The sequence below is a fragment of the Aotus nancymaae genome, unplaced genomic scaffold (assembly GCF_030222135.1).
Source record: "Aotus nancymaae isolate 86718 unplaced genomic scaffold, 86718_ANA_hifiasm-v0.15.2.pri h1tg000046l, whole genome shotgun sequence".
NCBI lineage: Eukaryota > Metazoa > Chordata > Mammalia > Primates > Aotidae > Aotus > Aotus nancymaae.
The window spans coordinates 28,400,858-28,426,370 of NW_026988460.1; the positions used below are offsets into that span (position 1 = coordinate 28,400,858).

General features: G+C 49.4%; 1 protein-coding gene across 2 annotated transcripts; it reads right to left on the minus strand.

Moving 5' to 3' along the window:
- Nucleotides 1-714: 714 nt before the first annotated feature.
- On the minus strand, nt 715-25,340 carry MCM2 (minichromosome maintenance complex component 2). Of its 2 annotated transcripts, XM_012475793.2 has the most exons (17): nt 25,270-25,340; nt 24,176-24,405; nt 18,147-18,322; nt 17,782-18,042; nt 16,667-16,886; nt 16,187-16,394; nt 14,615-14,749; nt 14,093-14,284; nt 7,178-7,271; nt 5,709-5,959; nt 5,427-5,553; nt 4,748-4,860; nt 3,598-3,849; nt 2,286-2,468; nt 1,938-2,093; nt 1,382-1,493; nt 715-938 (listed from the first exon to the last, which is right to left on the minus strand). In XM_012475793.2, exons 1-16 carry the CDS (start codon nt 25,273-25,275, stop codon nt 1,383-1,385), a joined length of 2,715 nt encoding a protein of 904 aa, XP_012331216.1. In that variant the 5' UTR covers nt 25,276-25,340; the 3' UTR covers nt 715-938; nt 1,382. The 2 variants fall into 2 exon arrangements, with proteins under 2 accessions (XP_012331216.1, XP_064218177.1); XM_064362107.1 differs by having other exon boundaries at nt 715-1,493.
- Nucleotides 25,341-25,513: the final 173 nt, after the last annotated feature.

The following is a 25,513-nucleotide window of genomic DNA, read 5'->3' on the forward strand; positions in this document are numbered from 1 at the left end:
TGACTCTGGCCTCAACCTTACCCTGCCCTATGCTTCAGCCCATTTTCCTGTGTCTGGCTCCTTTTCTTTTGAAGGGTCACTCCAGGCTGAGCATGGTGGCACAGGCCTGTAATCCCAACACTTTGGGAGGCCAAGGTGAGAGGATCACTTGAGCCCAGTTCAAGACCAGCCTGGGCAGACCTCTACCAAAAATTCTAAAAAATAGCCAGGCGTAGTGGCACACACCTGTAGTCCCAGCTACTCAGGATTGCTTGAGCCTGGGAGGTCAATGATGCAGTGAGCTATGATTGCACCACTGCACACTAGTCTGGGTGACAGTGAGAACTTACCTTAAAAAAAAAAAAAGTTCAAGAAAAGAAAACTTGGACAAAGACAGACATCAGAACCCAATATGGGAAACGCAGTCCCTCAGGCAGCCCATGAGCATCTCTGGGTGAGGTGACGGATGGTTGGGAAGTGGGCTGCACCATCTCTAGTCCTTCAACACACATGTCTAACTAGGATTTCCATGGATTCCATTTCGATATCACAGAGGCAGTGACTGCAAACCAAGTTCCACGGTGAGATTCAGATCATTTTTGCTTTCTCTACATCCACAAACAAAACAGCTTTTTAAACCCGACCTACCTCCTACAGAAATCTAGAGGGAGAAGGTGGAAAGGGCCTTGAGAGGAAGTCCAGGTTACTTATTAAAGCAGAATGGAAACCGATAGATACCATTTATATTTTATTCAACTTTATTAGAAATTAAAACTACAGAAAGAAAAACTGAATGCACAAATAGAGCGCGCGGAAACAGGCACTAATGGCAGCCGATAATTGTGGCAAGTGGATAATCCACACGACTCACATCCAACCCCTGCGACTGAGGAGCCCAGACAGCTTGCCGGCACAGTTGTGCCCTCTTCCACCACAGGGGCACAGGAACCCACAGGAAACTGAAAAAGATTACAAACATCTTCAACTAGCGCTCTGGCCAAAGGCAGAAGCAGCCTAGATATGAACTCACACCAAGAGGGCAGCAGTTCTCCTGAAATCCATGTAAGGAGGCTGTCTCCCAAATCACACGCAGGCATCCTGAACTCAACAGCTCTGATCCAAGGCACCAAGTGGAGACAAAGCACTCAGGGGTGGCAAGACGTTCTGCAACCGGGTAAGACACACTGGCAAGGCATCCCACCCAGAAGGTGAGAAGCAGAAAGGCTTGAAGAAACAAACAGTCGTGCCAGGTGTAGCCAGAGGTCCTGCAATAAGCCCTGGCCCTAGCATCCCGAGTTCACCAGGTGGTCCGGTTTTATGTCCATAAAGCACAGAGGACACTGACCACACAGTCTGACTGCCCCAAACCAGAATCCCAGGGAATCACTGGATGGCCTCGGACCTCAGAACTGCTGCAGAATCATTTTCCTTTTCAGATCGTGGCTGAACTTATTCATCCTGAAGAGCTCACTGTCATAAAATGCAGAGAGGTTATGGATGTTGATCTGACGAGCCTGCAAGGAGGAAATGTCCAGTGGGCCATCAGTGGTGTGAGAACAGGTGTGTTTCCAAAGCACCCCAGTTCCAGTGCACTTTCAGACACCACCTCCATTTATGGGAGGAAAATATCCAGGGGTGGAAAGGCTGATTAAGGGGCTGGCTGACAGGGCTTCAAATCTTCACTCTGCAAGCTGTGTGTGTGAACTGAGATAAGTTACTTGGCTGCCCTGTCACTGTCTTCACCTCTGTATAACAGGAAGGCAGTAACAGGACTCATCTCATTCCCCTGCTGTCAGACCTCAGGCACGGAACTGGACTCAACAGACTGTAAGCACTCAATAAATGGCTGACAACCAATGCCCACCCACTTCATGACCCACTATGACAGAGCCCCATTAGGAGACTGACAGCTCCCAAGTCAGCAAACCCCATCCCTCAACTCCCTTCTGGGCCCATACCTTATCCACCAAGTCCTTCTCAGGGACCTCAATAGTGTCCTGCTGGGCCCCAAAGCGGTTGCGCTGATATGTCACCTGCTCTGCCACTAACTGCTTCAGTATGAAGAGCAACAGCTCATTATTGTCACGCCGGAACGAAAGGTAGCGGGCAAAAGTCTGCAGGAAAAAAGCCTCAGTCAAACACCCGCTCCCACCATGCCTGCCATGCTCCCTTTACTCACTGTGCCAGCAGCCAGGTCAGACAGGCTACCACTCCTGGAGACACATCCAGGCCAGAGCCTTGGATACCCACATGTGGCCTCCTTTGCTGAGCTTGCCCATCAGGTTCCCACCTCGGTGCACACCCACCTTGCGCATGCTGCGCATGACGCTGAACTTCTGCGTGTCGATGAAGCTCTCCAGCATCACGCGGATGGCCATGTTGACATCGTCTTCTATCACATAGTCCCGCAGATGGATGCGCGCATGGGCCTCCGCCATGCGGATCATGGACTCGATGTGCCGCACTGTGATGGGGATGCTGCCTGTTGCCTGGAGGGAAGCACAGCGTCAGGTCTTCCATGAGCAGGAAAGAGATGCAGGGAAGATAAAGCAGCGGTGCTCTTACGAGCCAAGTCACGAAGACCCATCTGACAGTGTCACAGCAGAAATGCAGAATGCTTGACTGCGCTGCCCAGTAAAAGCACACTTCCTATCCCTCCTGGAAACAGGAGCATGTCAGTGGACACTGCATGCTTACAGCCTGTCACCATCATACCTGCACAATTCTGCTCCCACCAGCTGACTTCTGTGCATCTCAGAGGATGCTGTATTTGTGGCCAGCTGTATTGGTTACTGTCACACACTAAATATTGAATAATCCAGGTCAAGGTAAGTGCAAAAAAAAAAAAAAGTAGTTGTTTCTAGGAAAACTAAATTGAATACTCTGAAAAAACTTGGTAAAAAGACAGAAATTTAAAAAAAAACTGCTGCGTTGATTAGGTGTGGCTGAGACAGCAATCTACAAGGATTCTGCATTCCAATGGCTTGCAAGCTGCCTTTAAACTTCTGCTCCACTATGAATGAACCAAAGACCTTGTGTTCATTTGGGCAAAATTTACACAAAGTCAATATGGAATTTAATAAGCAGACCAACAATTAAGGCCCTGGCCCTATACAGAGACAGACAAATGACTGTACATTTAAATTTCATCTAAAACAAAACGGTTAAGGTATATATTAATACCTATCTTTTTTTGAAACAGGGTCTCACTATTACCCAGGCTGGAGTGCAGTGGTGTCCTCATAGCTTACTGCAGCCTTGAACTCCTGGGCTCAAGTGATCCTCCTTCCTTAGCCTCCTGAGTAGCTGGGACTACAGGTACACACCACCAGGCCCAGTTAAGTTTTTTGTGGAGAATGAGCCTCACTATGTTGCCCAGGCTGGTCTTGAACTTACCTCAAGCAATCTTCCTGCCTTGGCCTCCCAAAGTGCTGGGATTACAGGCATGAACTACTGTACCCAATATTCATTTTTTTTTATGCCCACCCCCACCCACCGCCCTGCAACCCACCCTGGCGCCTTTTGGCCTGAATGACCACTTCCCCTGCTGCATTGGTCAGAAGGCTGACTGCACTTCCTTCTCTGCACTGCACCTCCCAGCTCTGCCTGAGCTCTCACCATAGACTCTTTCCTCAGGTCACTGTACATCTTGGCCACCTTGTCCTGGTCCATCTGGTTGAGCTTTGGATGAACCCTCTCCTTGGCGTAGATGATGTACTTCTTTAGAACCTCCTGGGGCAGGGGCTCCACGCCATATGTATTGGGCATGGTGGGCTCAGAGGTGCTGCCGTTGACCAGCCCTTCCTCCTCCTTGTTGCTGGGGTGGTGTCTGACATGGCTGCCCACCACGAAGCGGGCCAGCATCTCGTCCTAAGACAAGCCATGAAAGAGTGGGTCTGACTGTGGGTGTGCAGAGCCTTGGGGAGGTCAGCGGTTGGAGAAGAATTGCGTGTATGCCCTACGAGGGCATTGCTCTTTCAACAAGACTGAACTACATGTGCCAGGCAGTTCTGGGTGTGGGGGGCAAACCAGACAATGTGACAGAGCCCCACAGGGCTCGCCTCCACAAGGGGGCAAGAGACAAATAATCTTAAAAATTAATTATGGAAAGTAATGCTCAGAAGAAAAATAGGGTGATGGGATCAAGGGACCAAGGAGACACCTCTAGCTAAGGGTGCCTGGCAAAGCCCTTCCCTGAAGGACAGGAAACTGAGATGACGATGACAAAATCCAAGTCACATGACAGTGTGAGAGAGAGTCCCTGTGAGCCCCAAGGCTCAGCCCTTTTGAAAGACAGAAAGGTAGATACAGGTGAGGGAAGGGAGTGAGGAGTTAGCTGCAGAGATGGCAGAGGCGGGCCGGAGGAGAGGACTGTGATTCTATTCTGATGACAGCAGAAGGCCTTGAGCAGCTGTTAAAGATGGGGCTGATCTGATTTATGCCTTCAACTGGAAGACAGTCTACATGGGTGCCAGGAGGCCAATTGAGACAATGGCAGTGCCTCAGGTCAGAGGCAGAAGTTAGGGAGGCAGGCAGGCTCAGGAGTTGGGACAACAAGATTTGGTGGATTGTGAGTTATGCTGGCGGGGGGGTGGGGGTGCTGTGAAGGAAAGAGAAATCAGGGTGGCTTCTGGACATGAGAAGAGACTGAGGGAACGAGCCTAGAAAACAGGCTACGACCCCTGCAGCACCATCCCCTGTGCTGAGGGCACACTGTAAGACCCCAAGCCTCACCCGAGGTCCCCAAATAGGCATATGCAAGCTGTACCTGGACTGGGTCCACAGTGTCCCTCACCACACACAGGATGTCAAAGCGTGAGATGATGGGCTCTGTGAGGTCCACGTTCTCAGAGAAGGTCAGCGAGGGGTCGTAGCGGCCTCCTAAAACACAGGGGAGTCTCTCGGTCAGAGCGCATTCCCTCATCCTCCCATCTCCGCGACCCCAAGTCGCTTTGATGGCAGAAGGGGATGAGGGCAGTGGAAGAGGAAGACATGAGTGGGTACTTAGCACCTGTTGTCTGAGACAGCAAAGAGCTTACCCAAGCAATGCCCAAAACAGCCTAATTTAGACAGAAGGCATCACTGCTTCCCATGGAGAAAAAACCAAGAACACAGCAGGTGACAGAGCCTGGGTTCTCTAAGCATTTGCTGCTAAGACCAACAACGAATTCCATCCCAGCTGGAGGGGCACTGGACTCTCCTCCCATGCCTTCTGAGAACATCTGAGGTGGATCTAGGATCATGGCTGGACAGAAAACCCAGATGTCCCGGGTCCCACTTTCATTGTTCCCCACTCTCACAGCATATGCAGAAAAGGGGAACTTTCTGTTCTGCTGCCCAATGACTTCCTTAGGTTGGCTCCTGGGGATCCCATGGGCTCCTGATTCAAGCAGGCAGGACCTCCCTGTGCCCCACCCGAGCCCCAGCAGCCAGGGTGCCTGCTGTACCTATGGGGTTGGCAGCAGCAATGACGGTGCAGCGAGCCTGGAGGGAGGTGATGATACCAGCCTTCGAGATGGAGATGCTCTGTTGCTCCATGGCCTCGTGGATGCTAGTTCTGTCCTGGTCATTCATCTACAAAATTAAAATGCCCGTCCCTTAGCATGGTCCGTGTCCCTACCACTAAGTCTCTGATGAGGTCCTAATGCACCCCATAACAACATTCCCCTCACTAAGGCCCAAGCCCACTCACACCGAGTCCCATCAGCCTCCGTCACCCAGGGACCAACCTTGTCAAATTCATCGATGAGACACACTCCTCGGTCAGCCAGAACGAGGGCCCCAGCCTCCAAGGTCCACTCCCTACTGACGGGGTGCCGCTGGACATATGCCGTGAGGCCCACAGCCGATGCCCCCTGGCCAGTGGTGAAGATGGCTCGGCTGGACACTTTCTCAATATACTTGAGAAACTGCGACTTCGCCGTGCCAGGGTCTCCGCACAAGAGCACATTGATATCACCACGTACCTTGTGCTTGCCACCTGGAGGGGACGACGGCAGGCGGGGAGGGGGAGAGTGGGAAGTGAGGGAAGTAGGGCACAGTTGCATCCCTCACCAATTCCTCAAGCTACTTGTTAGGAATGGTAAGGCACAGTCCCTCTAGAAAGGGATACGGTGCTCTATGCCACGCAGTCCCACTGTGGGCACTCCCAGGAAAAGACACATGGGTGCAGAGGAGGGACACACGAGACATCCTCTGAGAATGTGAAATACCAGAAACAATCTAAGTGTTCTCCAAACAGAGAGCTGAATAAACTGTGCTATCCAGTGGCATGATACAGTCATTTAAAAGAATGCACTTGCTCTGTATGCAGTAACACGAAAAGATGCCCGAACGTGGCACTGAGCAGGAGAGTTTGGCAGGGTACGCTGGGCATGCACAGAGGACGCTGCGCTTGTACACCTAAACGCGTGTAGTCACAAAACCCTGTGTTTGCCATGTAATTGTAAATCGCCACAAAGGGAGGGACCAGGATGAGAAGGTGAGAGCAATGGTGAGATCAGCCTTACCTAGGACTTCTAGTGTTTTATAAGTGTAATATAAATACATACTCATGTGACAATATCATTTCTGTACTTCAAAGTTTTTTAAGCTGGGTGTGGTGGCTCACATCTGTAATCCCAACACTCTGGGAGGCTGAGGCAGGCGGATCACCTGAGGTCGGGAGTTCGAGACCAGCCTGACCAACATGGAGAAACCTCATCTCTACTAAAAATACAAAATTAGCCAGGCATGGTGGTGTATGCCTGTAATCCCAGCTACTCGGGAGGCTGAGGTAGGAGAATCGCTTGAACCTGGGAGGCAGTGGTTGCAGTGAGCCAAGATCATGCCAATGCACTCCAGCCTGGATAAGAGCGAAACTCCGTCTCCCTCGCCCAAAAAAAAACCACACACACACAAAAACCCAGAACAACAGTTTTTTTAAAAGACAGAACATTTTTTAAATAGAAGAGAAGCAAAGACACATTTGCTTAAATCACAAAAGTAGACAGACACTGTATCCCCAACAGACTGACACCCAGGATGCCCAAGTCAGGGCTACTTTTTCCCTTGAAGAACGAGTCTCACCCAGCCTGACCATCTTTTAATGCATTCTTTCTCCCCAGCACCCACGCTTTAAAAACACTGTGTACTTTGAATGTTTGCTCCCTAAAGAGAAAGCTGCTAACACCCCTGCAGAGGAAAGGTGGGTGCTCACCTGGGTTTTTGGGCTCCCCTCCAAACAGGGCCAGAGCCAGGCCTCTCTTGATGTCTTCGTGCCCATAGATGGAAGGAGCAATGCTGGCAAAGATCTGAGAAAGGGAGGGAGAGCGATGGGAATGGGAAAAGATACTCAGAATAGGTCACCCACATGCTCTGGCATCAGGGAACTGGGTCATCCCCAGCTCAAAGACACCCACTTCCACAGCTGCTGCAACTGCATCGGGCCCCAGTATCGAGCCCTGCCTAACTCTAAAGCTTTTCATTAGATGGCTCTTTTCAAGAATCACAGAACTTTAGAGCTTAGAAGAACTGTCACCTGAACCCCTAATCTTGACATATTTCAGAAAGGCCTTTCCCAAGATCACAGACCAAGAGCAGAAATGAGACCAGAACCAGGCCTGTCATGGCATTGGCCTACCCCAAGCCTCAGTTTCCTTATATGGGAAAGAGATGGCAACACTCAACTCACAGAAGGGTGAGCACAAATTCGACGGTTCATGCCAAGTGCCTGCCTCATCAATGCAATCAATGTGGCACATCTGGGAGATTCGTCCACCAGGAAGTCAAGTAATTCCAACTGGTGAGTCACTGGAATATTTCTATTTCAGTATGTGTGTGTGAGAAAGAGACAGGGAGAGAGCAAAATCTGCATGAATTTTAAAGATAGAATCAGAGACATCAAAGACATTTCTTGCTTGTAGTAGACTGCTTCCAACTCCACCTGCAGCACAGCTGTGCTTTGATGACTCTCAACCTTCATACCCCCTGCAGTGGGCTCACCCATATTCATCCATCATTACAGGACAAAGGAGCTCAGAAAGCACTGGGCCCCCCATGGAGAGGGCACTAAGACAGGAAAATCAGCCCTGAAGGTGGTGGGGAGACACCCCCCGCCAGGCTGCATCCTGAGTGTCCTGCCTACACGACCACATTCATGCAAGGTCTCTAACTACTATCTCCCTCTGAAAGGAAGTAACACTTCCCACAGGGCTTCTTGGAGAAATGTTCCACTCAAGGTATGGGGCAGGAAATGTACAAGAGAAGCCTGCAATATCTTCTACCAGAAAGCAAAAAAACCCTCAAAGACAACCAAGGTCATGTCAACAGAACTCAGGAGCCAACATGAATAGGTTTGAGCTGCCAAAAATGGGACACTTGAGCATCGTAGGGATGACACCTGAAGCACGGAAACCTCAATGCCAGGTGGGCCCATTCATCTGTTACAATAACTGGGTCACCTGAGAACCAATTCATTATTTTTAAAACTAGTAAGTCAAAGAAAACAAGCATTTATTAGACTAGGCTTCAGTGCCTGACTGCCAAATTACAGAAAACACAGGTGACAGAGGCATGTGTCCAATGAGGACATAATTAGCAACATCTCGACTGCAAGGCTCAACAGGACAAATGACCCAGTTTCTTCCACAAAAAATTACAAGGAAAAAAAGAGATGGAGAAAAGACCTAAAGATTAAGAGACTTAAGAGAGATCAACCAATCACAATTTATGGACCTTATTTGGATAATGACTCCAAGAAACCGTAAAAAACAGGGGGAAGGGATAAGATAATCAGGGAAATGTGAACACCAACAGAATACTGAATATTAAGGAATTGTTAATTATCTCTTAAGGTGAGATAATGGCATTGTGGTTAGGTTTATTCAAAAAGAGCCTTTTATTTTTTATATACGTACTGATATAGTTACAGAAAAAAATGGCATGCCTAGAATTTGCCTTGAAATATACTAAGGGTGAATGGGTGGTATATTAAGAAAGCACAATTGGCTGTGACTATGACAGCTGTGAAGGCTGGGTAGAGTGCTATGGTGTGAATGTATAAAGTGTGTGTTGGAATCTTAGTCCCCCATTTAACAGTATTAGAAGGTGGGACCTTTAAGGGGTGATCAGGCCATGAGGGCTCTGCTCTCATGAATGGAGGATAAAAGCACTGCTATCCAGGAAGTAGGTACCTTGTAAAAGGATGAGTCTGGTTCCCTCTGGGCTCCCACTCTGTCTCTCTAAAACTCTCCCCTTTTTGCCATGGGATGACCCAGCAAGGAGGCCCTTAGCAGATGCCAGCCCTCAATTTTGGAGTGCCCAGCCTCCAGAACCATTAGCCCATAAATTTCTGTTCATTATAAGTTACCCAGTCTATGGTATTCCATTGTAGCAGTAGAAAATGGACTAAGACAAATAGAGTTCATTATGCCCTTCCACATACCTGTTTGAAATTTTCTGTAACAATGTTTTTAAATGTGGGCCAGGATTTATGCTACACAGAGTACCCATGGAACTCACAATAACCAAATGAACTCACAAACCATTGGCACAATACAATCACTGGGAGCATGGACTCAAGCCAGACTGCTGACTCTGTCACTTGCTATGTGACTGTGGCCAACTTATCTAACCTCTTGTGCCTCAGTTTATTCATCAGTAAAACGGGCACAGATGAAACCTACCTCATAGAACTGTTGCTATATAGAAATCACCCAGTGACAAGCAGATACTAAGTGATCAGTAAGTATAATGACTCCCTTATGAAACCCTTACTTTGTGCTGGGGACGCTGAGCAGACCCCTCCATGGACCTCTCACGCCCGACACATCTCGTGCTGGGTGTGCCAAGACTGCCAGTCCTTGATTTCTCTTAACCCAACTCATTTCCCCGGGGTAGTTTTTTTAATGAGCAACCTTGCAGGATGAGGTAACGTCTTCCTCCAGGACCAAGAGCTTCCTGCTTGCTATGCAGTACAGATTGCCCAACTCAGTCCCCCTCCTGTAAAGCAACCACTGCATCCAGGGGACTTCCCCGTGGGACTGGAGGACAAGGAGAGCAAATGTGCAAATGCCTACACTGCCTGCTGTGCCTTCTGCTGCTAATCCAGTTACTCCAGGAGTAACAGGCTAATTTGATGGCTGGAAAGTGGGGCAGAATAAAATCCCAGACCTGCCAGGGAATAACAGCACTTTCCATGAATTATCTCATGTAATCCTCGTAACAACCTTGTTTCTCTCCGTCTTACAGAGGAAACCAAGGCTTAGGTCAAATCATTTTCTCCTAGAGGCAAGACTCAACCTCAGATGCATCTAAATCCAAAGCTCATGTTCCTCATGGCTCTAGGTGCTCTGGCTCCTAGTACGCCTCAGTCCCCACACCCAGCAGAGATATAGTGCCCACCTGAGTGGGTACTGTGAGCTCTACCCAGCAAATGGAGAGAAAGCACCCACCTGCATGGGTACTGTGAGCCTGAGATAATGTATGTAAAATACCTAAAGCGCCAGGCTCAAATCTATTTTCATCCTACCTACTGGCTGCTTATGCTTTCTGCAGGCCTGTCACAGGCTCTCCCATCCAGTTTTTGTACAAATAGTTTAACGTTTGTAGTCATATGCAGTAACTGCTAGATACTGAGCACTCGCCAACAGCCAAGTACTTTATATGCACTCATTTATTTGATCTTTATAACAACTATGAGTGTTTACTCTCATCCTCTCATTTTTATAGATAACGGTGGTCATCTGACCATCCTAAGGATTAGGCCAAAATCCAAACCTAAAAAGTCTGACTTCAGACTGCATGCTGCTTCTGTTAGTTCTTTAAAATCTAAATGTCGGGCATGACCCTGATCTCTTTAATACTTTACTCGATCAGTGTCCAGGGCCCACAGAAGGCAGGCAGGGCCGTGAAACTTGACGGAGTAGGGAACGGGGCAAACCCGGGGGCACAGGTCCTGCCTGCAAGGGCAGCTATGCTTCAGCTTCATCAGTGTTACCAGAGAGGAACACAGAGCCAGCACCCACAGATCTTGAATTTTCAAAAACCCAGGCATTGCCGAGCGCAGTGGCTGATGCCAGTAATCCCAGCACTTTGAGAGGCTGAGGCAGGCGGATCACCTGAGGTCAGAAGTTTGAGACCAGCCTGACCAACATGGAGAAACCCCATCTCTATTTAAAATACAAAATTAGATGGGCTTGGTGGTATACACCTGTAATCCTAGCTACTTGGGAGGCTGAGGCAGGAGAATCACTTGAACCCAGGAGGCGGAGGTTGCAATGAGCCGAGATCACGCCATTGCACTCAAGGCTGGGCAACAAGAACGAAACTCTGTCTCAAAAAAAACCCCCAGGCACTTGGATTTCTATATGAAGTCTCCTGATCCCTCAAGGATGATAATTAACTCAAAATAAAAACCAATACGAAAGTCAGCTGCAGAAGCCTGTAGGGCTTCCTGCTGGAGGTAGAATCTACAGAAGACAGAAGTCATCTGGGGACAAGTGAGGGAGGAAGGTGCTTAAGGCAGACACAAATAGCAGGCATCAAGGCAAGAGAATGGGGCAGGGTTGCCTCTGTTTGGGGAACAAGTCATTCTGGAAGCTGGGGCTCCAGAGGCACATGTGGATGGCCTGGGCAGATGCTATATTAGTGCCCAGGCATGCTATGCCCACCACTCACTCACCTATGGGTCTCTCACCTCTTCAATCAACAGAGTGGGAGATCAGTGGCTGAACCTCACAGCAAAGGGAGAAAAGGTGCCAGAAGAGTGTTCCTGAAGCATGCAGCTCCTTCAGCATGGTGGGCACAGACACACATAAGCATGCAGGACACAGGTGGCCTGGCTGCTTAGGGACTGCAAGACCCCAGCAGGGCTAAGTCCACCCAGGCCTGAAGAAATTGGCTCAAACACTTGGATGAGATTCTGCAAAGGTGTCCCCTATGGTAGTACTCATGAGCCTCTGTAGTAAGGGTAGAAGGCTGGGAGGTCCTGGCTTTCTTTGCCTGTGTGACTGTCTTCGTCGCGTGTAAAACGACATGAAAAGATCTTGTCTCTTTCCTATTATTGGGAACCCTAGTAAAATATGAGCTCTGAGGGCAAGGGTCATGTCTGACTTACCCACCACTGTATCCCCAGAACTTGGCCCTAGGAGGTCTTCCAGGAATGAATGTGTGTTGGCTGAACTGAAGCTCCTGTTCTCCTGAGGCTGAGAAACACCCACTTCTCCTATGGGAATCCCAAATCTTGGCAGACTAGGTTAGATGGCCAAGAGCTGGGGAAGAACTGGAACCAATACCAACCTCTGCCAGGGATGCATTTCTGGAGCTTTCCTGAGCAATTACAGTAACGTATAAGCCCACAAACGCTGGATGCTTCACTCCTACTGGATTCACTGTCTAGCCTGCAGCAGCTTCTCACGGTGGATGCAAAGCCACACAATACACTTGTGAAGAGGAACCGAGACACAAAACTACCCTGCCTACTTGGAGAACACGCTTCAAGGAGTAAAGAAAGGAAACAAACCATGCATGTGTAGGAATATTAAGTGGCTGGCAGACATGGGTAAATGTGACAGGTAAGGAAGACAAGGAAGGGGCAACTATGGCCGTGCCACAGAGGAACCCAGAAGGGGGCTCCACAGGCTTCAGGGGAAGGTAGATGGAGAGAAACAACCAAAACAACCAGTCAGCTCGCCTGCAGCCTGGATGCAGCTCTCCTCACCCCAGCATCCATTCCTTCAGTTACTCAGTGCCTCTTGCAGCCAGGCTCTGGGGACAGAGGTGATTAAGCCAGCGATGGCTCCTGTCCATGGTGGGGTTTACACGTCAGAAGGAAATCACCCAGTTTGTTGAATAAGCCAAATGGGATCTGAATTTTACGTTGCCAGAGGGCAGCAGAAGAGTGGAGGCTAAAGGGCGAGCTAAACTGCTCTGCATTAAAAACTGAACTTCAAGTTGATCTGAAGGCCAAGCGCAGTGGCTCATGCCTGTAATCCCAATACTTTGGGAGGCCAAGGCAAGTGTGGTCAGAGGTTCGACACCAGCCTAGCCAACATGGTGAAACCCTGTCTCTACTAAAAATGCAAAAACTGGCCAGTTGTGATGGTACGTGCCTGTAATCCCAGCTACTCGAGAGGCTGAGACATAAGAATTGCTTGAACCCAGGAGGCAGCGGTTGCAGTGAACCGAGATCGTGCCACTGCACTCCAGCCTGGGTGACAGAGGGAGACTCCGTCTCCAAAAAGAAAATGGAAAATTGACTTGAGAAAGAGAGGAAAGAAGAGAGAAAAAGGGGAGAGCAGTGAGCTTGAGAACACGTGGCACTCTGGGGGCAGGATGGGAGAAATAGCAAAGGATTTTTATCAACAGAAATTTAACATTCTGTTTAAGTAATCTGTATTTCTGCAACATAAATCCCTATCTCCTTATCCTTCAGTAATAATGACTGCATTAAAAACCAACTGCCCAACTGCTTGGGCACAAGGGCCCACACCTATAAGCCCAGTACTCTAAGAGGCCAAGGCAGGAAGATTTTGAGCCAGGAGTTGAGACCAGCCTGGGCAACATGGTGAGACCCCATCTCTATTTAAAAACAAAAAACAAACAAAAATCACCATACTGGATTCTTTTCCCGAAGAAATTCCCGTTGGCCACAGCTGGATCCCTAGGAACGCCTCATGACATAAGGTATCCCACTGCCCTGCCTCTGTTCCAATTTCAAACCAGAGCTCAAAATGGTCTGCTGAAGGAAGAGCTCTTCTCTAACCTTCGCCACAATCCTCAGCAGGGGACTCCTCCCCACCACACAGGCTCAGAGAGGTCATCCAAGTTATCTCACTACCTCGCTGGTCCATGGTGGAAGCAGAGCCAGGTTCACCCATCCCCAGTGCCAGAGTCTACCTCTTCCCCTGGAGCATGGGGCCTCCTTTTCAGACAAGCTTACTGAGCTCCAGACTGGGAATTAAAAGGATAGGAAGGACTCGTGGTTTCCAGGACCAAGGAATCCCAGCTGAGGCTCCAGGAGAATAAGGCGGCAAGGTTTGAGGAGTGAGCCCTAGTTGCCCACCACACCCCTAGCCACCCCTTATGTCCCCTCACAGCATCCTGGCAGCCCCCAGCCCTGCCTTCCACCTGCCTTCTCCCCGATCTGCTGATCCTTGGAGAGGCTAGTGATGATCTTCACATCTTCATCAGTCAGTTCCCCTACAGCGACCTTGTTGTCCTTCTTGGCCACATGGTTGGCCAAGATGACAGTAGCAAAGATGGGGAAGCCATTGGCAGTGTTAAGGGAGCCATCATAGTTGTTGTGATAGATGCCAGTCAGCTCCTGGGGAAAGGGAAGGGCCAATAAGTCAGAGGCTAATCAAGGGGCTACAGGCGGGGTGGCAGCCCATCTCCATGCTGCCTTCCTCCAATTTCTCCTATTCTAAGTGTTCCACACTACAGACATCAAGATAAGTAACTCAGTAAATCCCCTCCTAAACCCACCGTTCCAACAACCCATTCACCAGAGGAGACAAAGCTCTTTGCCCCGGCCATGCAAATCCTAGCCTGAGTGTCCCTGCGACCATAGACACCCCCATGGGCCCAGCCACAACTGCTTCTGCCAATTCCCTCTGCAACTTAAGCTTCCTCGCAGCCTGCCCTGGCCACTTACTATTTCGTCTCCTGGCTTGCAGCTGTCCACCAGATCTGCGAGGAGAATGGCATCCTTGGAGCGGGGCAGCCGGCCAGCCGCCACTTTGCCTGGACTCTCCTGGATTCGGATACGCTGGTAGTTCTGATAGATGGTCTGCAAGGGACACAGAGAAGGCCTCAAAGCACTGACTATGTCACCCAACCTTGACCCCCACCGGAGGGAGAACAGGCAGGTTTCCAATTCCTGAGTGGCAAATGGAGAGCCAAAGACAGTAGGGAATGAGTGAATGGAGACCCAGCACATCAGTGGAGAGTCCCCACTCCTGCCAACATCCCTCTGGGATGCCCTGCCAGACTCAGCACCTGCTCTATGCTGTACAGCTGAGCTGTCTTGAGTATGAATGCTAGAATCAGGCTGCCTGGGTCCTGTGTCTAAGCTGTGTGATCTTGGGCAAGTGACTTCCTGTCTCTGTGCCTTTTCTGCAACCTCATAATGAGAATTAAAGCAAGTCATACAAACATCAACCTAATATCTGACAAATAGTAAGTTACAGGAAGTTTCACCTGTCACGTTCAAGCATGGCCAGCACTGTGCCATGTCATTTCATGTCCATTATCTCACCATACGGCACTGCAGTTAAAAGCACATGCTCTGGATCAAGATGACTGAGCTGTGGTCCTCTGAGCCACATTCTGGCTGGGTAACCTCAGCCAGTTCTCTAAACACTTGGCAAGTGGGGCCAGTAACAGTTCCTGCCTTACGAGCTGTGAAAAAGGACCAGGTAATATGCCACCCATCACCTGGCACTGATAAGTACCCCATGAATGATAGCTATGACTGTTAATCTTCTATCAGGTACTATCTCAGGTCCCTAGAAGCAGGGCCTGAGGGAAACAGACAGGGCATGGGAAGAGTGAGCAAAGATGCGGCTCAGCCAGCATCCACCCTGCAGCTTCTCAGAACTGCAGAGCGGTAAGAAGAGGACAGTCAACAGCTACACTAGCAAGGCAGTCAAGGGGCCTGGGCACCACCACAGGGACTAAGAGCCCATTTATAGACAGGGCTGCTCAAATACAAAGGCACATGTAATGTGTCTAAGACCTTAAGGCCAGAGGCTTTAGAAGGGTCTCCTGAATATGGTGCGGGAGGTTGGTACGGTCCAGGGGCCCCACACAAGACAGGCAAGTCCCAAGAACAAGCCGAGGGGAAGGCCTGATGGGACTGCAGCTGCCCCACGCGAGTGATGACGCCATGGAGACTGGTGAACACACATCCTGAAGGAGTGACCTGTCAAGAAGCAGGTCCTATTTGCCAGATCTTCCCTTGTTTCAAGAGGACCCATAAACTTGTAATGGTTTAAACAAAATTGCCTGACTTAAATATCGGCTTAAATTCCTAAAAACACCACGTAGGCCAAACTAAACCCACTGCCTAGACAGATTGGGTCCACCCCAGGGTGTGGCCAACACACAATTCTAACTTGCTCCTTGCGGCTGCCCCACTGGTCTTCCACAGCCTGAGGGACCAGTCAGGCCCTGCATACTGGGCACCCCTAAGGACAGCTGGCTCAGGCCCTGTGTCCCCTCTCACCTCTTCCATGTTAACCTCAAAGGGGCCAGCCGACTGGCACTCAGGACAGGAGCCTGGTTTCACCTCCTGGTTCTGGGACTGGCAGAAAGGCCCCAGGACGAAATTGCACTTGTTGCAGTTGTACTTGACCATGCTGAGCTGGGGCAGGACGCCAGTGCAGCTGGTCACCACCCCACTGGTACGAATCAGCTGGTTCAGGTGCAGCTGTCTGCAGAGGCAGAGGGCACATCAGAAGTTGTGAGCCAGGGAAAGGCCAGGCTGCAGGTGAAAGCATCCCAACACACTGTCCTGGAAACTAGGCCCAACTCCCACCCTGGCAGGATCCCTCCCATCACATTCCTGTGCAACCACAACTCACCAGCGAAGAGGGTGCTACTGGCTGCACCTCGCCCCGCCCACACCGCCACCACTCTCCAGATTCACAACCGAGTCACCCAGCACTGAGCTCAGACCTGCCATCCTCACCTGCCCTTAGCTCACCTCAGCGAGCGCAGCTCTTCCACCAGAGGCAGGTGAGAGATGCGGACGTGGATGTGGCTGGTGATACGGTCATACTTGGGGTACATGGCCAATACCACCTCCAGGGCAGCCTCGTCAAAGATCTGCAGCAGCTCCGCTGGCGCCTCAGGCAGGAAGTAGGCCAGCACATGCTCTCTGGCCGCCAGGTCCTCATAGTTCACCACCAGGCTCTCACGGTTCTCTAAAGAAGGGCATGTTGGAAAGAGAGTTAACTAAGCATGGGGACTGGGCTGGGCTACAACAATGCCTGTGTGAGAAGCGGGGCCTACCCACCCTGACCCTTGACTTTGACTCAGAAAGCCCAGCTTTCACTTCTAGTTCTACCACGCTTCAGCTGTGACTTAACTAAGTGACAAAGCCTGAGCCTCAACTCCCCACTCCGTAAAATGGGCCTGTCACGCAGTGTTCAAAGTTGCTGGGGGCGTTAAATGAAATCTGAGCAGAGTACCTACAGGACTACAAACATGAAATGCCTTACAAGAGCCTGAAAGAAAACTTATGAATAAACTGTCAGTTCCTGTTTGGGTGTGGTGGCTCACACCTGTAATCCCAGCACTTTGGGAGGCCAAGGTGGGCAGATCACCTGAGGTTGAAAGTTCAAGACCAGCCTGACCAACATGGAGAAATCTCATCTCTACTAAAAATACAAAAATAGCCAGGCATGGTGGCGCATGCCTGTAATCCCAGCTACTTGGGAAGCTGGGGCAGGAGAATCGCTTGAACCTGGGAGGCGGACATTGCAGTGAGCTGATATCATGCCATTGCACTCCAGCCTGGGCAATAGGAGTGAAACTCCATTTCAAAAAAAAAAAAAAAAAAGTCAATTCCTATGACAAAGATCAAGGTAATAATCCAGATTTTTATATAAAATCTGTCCATTTTCAAGCTTGTCAAAAAACGCTTTAGTGGCCCAGATGTGGTCACTGAACAGCTGGCAGGAGAGCCCTGGTGCAAAACTCAATGCTTTTGGTTTCTCTGTCAGACATCTCGGCCACATGCCCTGTGCTTCACGTGTTCACTCTGCTGGGACAATGTTTTGCGGCAGGATTTATGGAGGCGCCATAGGGAAGCCACACCTTTGCACATGTCGCTGATGCGCTCCTTGAAGACGTTGTGGCCGTGGCTGTCCACATGAGTGCGTAGGAAGTTCTTGAAGCGGTGGTGGATCTCCAGCCGGGGGCCCGCCATGCTCACCCACTCACGCACAGAGTGGCCCTTGAGGTCCTCCAGGTTCTCGATGCTCTCGATCATCTCCTCGTCCTCCTCGCCGTCCTCCGTGGCCCGCTCAACCTGGCGGCGCTTGCGGGCAGGGCGCTCCTCGTCTTCCTCATCGCTGTCTGGGGAGGCAAGAGACACCTGCTACTGCAGTCATCCCCAGCGCCTTCTACTCCCCTCCGGGACTCCTTCCCAGCACCTTGAGCAGGCGGAATCCTGGACCTACCGTATAGAAGCCCACGGCGCATGCGGCCCAAGCCCCGGCCGGCCTCTCGGTCGCGCTGTCGCATGGCCCGCTCTGCTGCCTCCCTCTGACTGGCCGTCAGCTCCTCTACGTCCTCATCGTCCAGAGCCAGTCCCTCAGCCTCATAAGTGTCCAGCTCTGGGATGGCACGGTAATCCCTGAGAGCCCCAAAACAGATGTGGTTACTGCTGAAAACAAAAACCTGAAACATCAAACCCCATCCAGGAACTGGGCCTGTTCCATAAGGTTCAGAAGCCCCAATGTGGGTAGGCTCGGTGCCTCCAGGTCAGAAACACAGAAGGCTCAGAAAAGGTCTCCAATAGATGAACCAAATATGATCTGTCCATATGATGGATGATGTACCAGCCTTAAAGTAGAAGGAAACTCTGCCATGTGCTGCCACATGGATGAACCTTGAGGACATTATTCTGAGTGAAAGAAGCCAGGTACAGAAGGACAAATCCTGTATAGTTCCACTTATCGAGCAGTCAAATTCAAAGGAACAGAAAGTAGAATGATGGTTGCTAGGGGCTGGGAAGAATGGGGAGTTAGTGTTTAACTGAGACAGAGTTTCAGTTTTCAAACTGAAAAAAAAAAAGACTTTTGTGGGTGGATGGCAGTGATGGCTGCACAACAATGTGAATGTACGTAATGCCGCTGAACCATAGATATAAAAATGGTTAAGCTGTCTGGGCGCAGTGGCTCATGCCTATAACATCTCAGCACTTTGGGAGGCCAAGGAAGGAGGATCGCTTAAGCCCAGGAGTTCAAGAACAGACTCAACATAGTGAGACCCCCATCTCTATAAAAATAGAAAATGGCCAGGCGCAGTGGCTCACATCTGTAATCCCAGCACTTTGGGAGACCAAGGTAGGTGGATCACAAGGTCAAGAGATTGAGACCATCCTGGCCAACATGGTAAAATTTCATCTCTATTAAAAATACAAAAATTAGCTGGGTGTGGTGGTGCGTGCCTATAATCCCAGCTACTCGGGAGGCTGAGGCAGTAGAATCACTTGAACCTGGGAGGTGGAGGTTGCAGTGAGCTGAGATCACGCCACTGCACTACAGCCTGGTGACAGAGCGAGACTCCGTCTCAAAAAAAAAAAAAAAAAAAGAAAAAAGAAAATAACCCAGGCACGGTGGCACATGCCTATAGACTTAGCTACTCAGAAGGCTGAGGTGGGACTATTGCTTGAGCGCAGTAGTTCGAGGCTACAGTGAGCCATGTTCATGCCACTGCATTCCAGCTTGGGTGACAGACTAAGACCCTGTCTCAAAAAAAATAAATAAATAAACAGCCAGGCATGGCGGCTCATGCCTGTAATCCTAGCACTTTAACCCGGGAGGTAGAGGTTGCAGTGAGCCGAGACTGTGCCACTGTACTCCATCCTGGACAACAAGAACGAAACTCCATCTCAAAACAAAAACAAACAAACATAAAAAGTCAAGATGGTAAATTTTGTTGTATATTTTACCACAATTACAAAAGGGGAGGTAGATCTCCAGAGACCTTCTATGCACCCAGTAAGAAAAAAAGAATTCAAGGAACCATAACACATTCGACCAAAAGGCTTCAGAGAGCTGACCCAACTCTCCGTGAGGGCTGGAATTCTCCCTGTACTTTCCCCATCTCTGACTATGCCGCCGTCGACACCCTGATGTCCTGGCTTCTATGCAGTCAGCCAAACCAGCCTCTCTGAAATGGCCACCCACTGTCTCAACCCTATGAGTTACTCCAAGACCATCAGATACACATTTTCCACATTATCTTCCTTCAGATATGGAAGAGAAATAATGCCTTAATAAGGCACCCAATGAGTGCAAAGCACTGTGCTCTCTTCCCTGCAGTGCTGAGAAGGAGACAGTGTCATTCCATCTGAAAGAAGAGGAAATGAGTATTTGAGGGGGAGATGTGACTTTTGCCTATGGTCGCTCTGCAGAGCTGGGTGTCAAAATACAGTCCAAGCTCAGAGCTCGTTTTCCCATGCCATACCACCTCCCCAAGAAAATCCCCTCAAATTCTTTTTTCAGGTTAAGTGGTGATGAGAGAGACTGTTACTATTTTTCTGCAATAAATGCTGTCAAATGCTTTTTATGCTGTTGATGTCACAAGCAGGACCCAGCCAGGCAGACATCTGAGCTGACCAGGCTCTGATTTTTTCCATGTTCTTGGGGAAAAGGTATCGGTCTAATTCTCCCTGGATCTCAAGTCACACAAAATGCCCTCAGCAAACTTCTAATTGGTTAATATTAAAAAAAAAAAGTAAATTAGACTCCATCAAATTTCAAAACTTTTGCACCTCAAAAGAAAACATTAAAAACATGAGAAACATACACCAGATTGAGTAAAAAACTGCAAATTACATATCTGACAGACGACTTATATTCAGAATAAGTAAAAAACCTCTTACAACTCAATAATAAAAATTCAAGCAACCCAATTAAAAAGTGAGTCCAGGATTTCTCCAAAGAAGATACACAGATGGCCAATCAAGCATATGAAAAGATGTTCAACATCATTAGCCATCAGGGATGAGATGCTACTTCATACCTGTGGGGATGGCCAGAATCAAAATGACCAGTGTTGGCAAGAACGTGGAGAGGAATGCAAAATGGTGCAGCTGCTTTTGAAAACAGTCTGGCAGTTCCTCAAAAGATTATAAACATAGGACCAACAATCTCATTTCTACATAGCCAACAGAATTAAAGGCCTGTTCACATAAAAACCTGTAGCAGGCCAGGGGCGGTGGCTTACACCTGTAATTGCAGCACTTTGGGAGGCCGAAGCAGGTGGATCACCTGAGGTCAGGAGTTTGAGACCAGCCTGGCCAACATGGTGAAACTGAAACCACATCTCTACTGAAAATACAAAAATTGGCCTGTAATCCCAGCTACTTGGGAGGCTGAGGCAGGAGAATTGCTTGAATCTGGGAGGCAGAGGTTGCAGTGAGCTGAGATTGCACCATTGCACTCCAGCCTGGGCAGCAGAGCAAAGCTCAAAACTCCAAACAACAACAACAACAACAACAACAACAAAGAAACAAATGCAAAACCACTTGTAATGAATGCTCATATCAGCGTTATTCATAATCACCAAAAGGCTTGAGAAACCCAATGTCCATCAACTGATGAATGGATGTGGTATCTCCATACGAAGAAACATGATTCAGCCACAAAAAGGAACGAAGTGCTACACATACAACAACATGGAAAGACCTTAAAACTACACTAAGTGAAAAAAGCCCATCTCAAAAGGGCATATAAATGATTTGATTTATATGAAATGGCCAGAATTGGAAAACCTAGAGATAGAAAGTGGATTCTTGGTTGCCTGTGGGTCGGGTGAGAACTGAGATGAACTATAAGCAGGTGGGAGGATCTCAACAGGACAATGGCCCTGTTCTCACACTGGATTGTGGTGAAGGCTGCATAACTCAGGAAATTTACACTGAATTTGCACTGAATTGTATTTTCACAAGGGGTAAACTCTAATATATAAACTATAGTCAATAAAGTTTTTTTTTTTTTTTTGTAAAAATCACAAAAACAAATGTCATTGGGCTCAGCTATCTGTCAGATATCTCTCTACCCAGAAGCCCCCTGTCAAGGGCCTCTCACTCTCTGAAGGAAAAGAGAAGCAAAGGGTCAAGACAGGGAAGGGGACACGGTAGAGGGGCATCTGGCCTGAACAACTCCACTAGGCAGAACTGGGAAGCTGTCCAGGTCCCATGCCCTGACCCCAACTCCAGGGCGGATTTATCCGAAGACTCCTCATTCCTTCTAGAGTCTACAGCACATGCAGTCTCATCCTTGGGGGTGGTAAGCAAAGATCTATCCGGTCTGAAGTGCCTTTGAAAGCCCCTCAGCTGCCTGACCTTCTCGGGACGGCAGGACAACCTGCACAGTACTCTCACATGCACTAAGGCTGGAAAGGCATGAAAGGAGCATCTCCACGAGGCTCCTGGGCATTCACACAATTCTGCTACTATAGTAGCTACCAGATCCCAGCTGGAAACAGAGTAAGGTAGGAGTAGAAATCTAGCCTTGCTCATTCGCAGAGCTTACTCCACTCTCCTAGCATTAAGTCTTAATAACCCGTTTATTTATTTATTTTTGAGATGGAGTTTTGATTTTGCCATCCAGGCTGGAGTGCTGTGGCATGATCTCCACTCACTGCAATCTCCACCTCCTGGATACAAGCAATTCTCTTGCCTTAGCATCTCGAGTAGCTGGGACTATAGGCGCCCACCACTACGCCCGGCTAATTTTTTGTATTTTTAGTACAGACAGGGTTTCACCACGTTGGCTAGGCTGGTGTCAAACTCCTGACCTCAGGTGATCCACCCACCTTAGTCTCCCAAAGTGCTGGGATTACAGGCGTGAACCACTGTGCCCAGCTAACACATGTTACTAATAAACAAGAACGCTCCTAATTTGTTAGGGCCTGGTGCACATTAGGTATAATAAATGTTTGCTGATTGACTCTAAAACTTGATTTATCAGATCCCTCCTCCCCCACGCACCTTTCCTCTGAAAAGTTATGGAGAAACACTGGGCTTCCTGCTTGTGGGTAACCCCTCATATAGGCACCGAGAAAGGAGAGCTAAGCAGAACCCTGGCACAATTAAGGCCTGAAGAATATCTCAGTTTATAATGTTACTACTCAGTTATTTCCTTTTATATAATCACATATTAGTTCATAGAATTAGGGCTTGGAGAATATCTCAGTTCATAGTGTTACTACTCAGTTATTTCCCTTTATATAATCTTCTACATTTAATAGTTCATAGTATGAGTGCCTAAAGAGTATTTCCCTACATATATATAATTATATCTTAGTTCATATTGGAGGAATATCTAGAGTAGACACAATAAAGAGCATGAATTAGGAAATAAGCAGCTTATAATTGGAGGAATGCCTAGAGCAGACACAATGCAGAGCATGATTTAACGGAAACACAGTTATACCAGGACAAGAATCCGTGGCCCAGGCAGCAGCATTCAGTATCATAAAGTTACCTGCTGTATGGCAGGCTTGGGGCAAGAGCCACTCCTCCTGATAAAGGAGTTGCAGGACCTTGCTCCAGTTCTTATGGAAGGCTGCCCTCAGACCGGCAATCGCACTTTGGTGACTGTGAACTTCATCAGCTCTTGTTACTGTGCTGTTCGAAAAGCATCTTCCTATAGAACTCACTGGAAGCTGCTAGCAGGTGGTGGTAACCCTGACAGCTCTGTCACTACTGTGTAACTTAAAGCATCCCCCCATAAATCTTCTTAGAAGTAGTTTGCCCATACATAGAGGTATTGCACACTGCACCCTCTTCACTGCACACGGCCCACCTCCATGCCTTGGTGACCTAATGGGAATGGACCCCTTGCTGCGCACTGTCCACCTCCTAGCCTAGGTGACCTAACGGGGGTAGACCCCTTGTTTTATTGCTGACAAACCTATCACTATCCTTAAAGATGATTTCACTCACTGCCCTGCCCTGCCCCCTAACCTATACACAATAAATACTCACGCTTCTGGACATTCGGGGCCTCGCCTGACTTTGCTCATAGGTGGCGTGGCCCCTCGAGCCCAGCTGCGTTTTCCTTGTACTTCTTTGTCCTGTCTCTTTATTTCTCAGATCCTGTGCCTCAGCACAGCATAAGGGACACCCCACAACCTGTGGGGCCCTCAACCCTACACTGCTTCCTGTCTTTTTGAGTTGGTGTGTCCTATTGGAGTCCTCCAGATTAGAGACCCCTGCATTTTCTGGGGTGCTTATGGAGTTTGGGCTTACCCAGACCTTAGGGTCTAGTCTCTCTAAGTTACATACAGTAAGTTAAAGAGACCTATGTCATTGCTCTCTAAATCTGTCTCCCCAGAACCCTGGACCAAGCTGTGCTCAAAGGCAAGAATGCCATCAGATTCATCTCCCCTCAGCTCCCATAACAAGGCCACCAAACACACAATGGGATCTCTGCAAAACTATTGCTGAGTTCAGGGCTTTGAATGAAATTACCTCTCCATGCCATCTCCAATGAGCTCCTCTCCATCCTCTTCTTCCTCCAGGGGCCCCTCTGTGCCTAGGAGCCCCTCAGACTCATCCTCAAAGGGTGGAAGGTCACGGCCAGGGCTGGAGGTCAGGGCATCAATGCGCCGGGAGCTCCGGCCAGGGCTGGAGGTGAGAGGATCATTGCCTCGCCGACGCCTAGCGGGGCTGGATGCCATGGTGAAGGACTCCGATGATTCCTGCAAGAGGTGGTGTCACTATCAGAAACCTAGGAGGCCGGTGAGGCATGATACAGCTTCCTTTTTATCATCGGGGGACTTCCCTCCTATCTCTTCACCTGTGAGTCTTGTCCTCCAACACACCAAACCCCTTCCAGCCTCCAGATCTTTGCACTTGCTGGTCTCTCACCTAGAATGCTCTCTGCTGAGCAGTCTGAGCCAGTGGCTTCCAAACGGAAGCCAGTTCAAATATCGGGTCACTCACATCACCATGCTTTCTCCATGAAAACCAGAGGCTTTGTTATTTGCTTATTTACCTGTTTACTGTCTATTGTCTCCCCCTTAAGCATTTGACCTGTTTCAGCACACACAGTGAGCGAGGTATTGTGACAGAGATAGATGGCATACAAGAGCCACCAAAACAAGGGGTCTGGAACTCCGACGTGGAAGAGACAGTACACAAGACAAAGGAACAAGAAAATACTACGACAGTAAGTGTAGTGTTCAGAACACAGATTACTGGGAATATTTTTTTAAAAAAGTTTAAAGAAGTGTAGTGAGATGGGGGCCTGCCTTTCGTACGCTCAGCGCCAGGCATACAGATGGCACTCAGTAAGCACGTGCAGGGTGAGTAAAGGACAGGGGCTGAGCGGGCCAGGCTCGGCTTAGGGAGCCCAAGGCCCCAGATCAGCGTGAGGAGGCGAGTCGCCAGGCGGCCTGGCGTCCTGTGGGGTGCAGGCAAGAAAGCAACCGCGCCCCGGAGCCTGGGGCTCAACCTCTAGAGCGCCGACTCGGACCAGAGCCAGAGTATGAGAACCGCGCAGCCTCCAGACCCCTGTCTCCGGCGTCCGCACCACCCTGCCCAGCCCGCGCCCGCGCGCTCACCGCCATCGCAGTACCACGCTCCTCTCAGTCACTCCAACAACAACCAGGTTTCGCGCGAAAAGCGGCTCACGTGACCCACCAAAGCCCGGGAAGCGCCCGACGGAAAGCGACGTCATGACGTCGGCGTTCATTGGCAACCAGCGGGGTTACGAAGGGGCAGGCTAGAGGGTCCGGCCCCGCCCACGCCGTCCGGTGGTCCCGCCCACAACGCCCGAGCTGTCCCGGCCGGAGCCGAGTGTGCGGT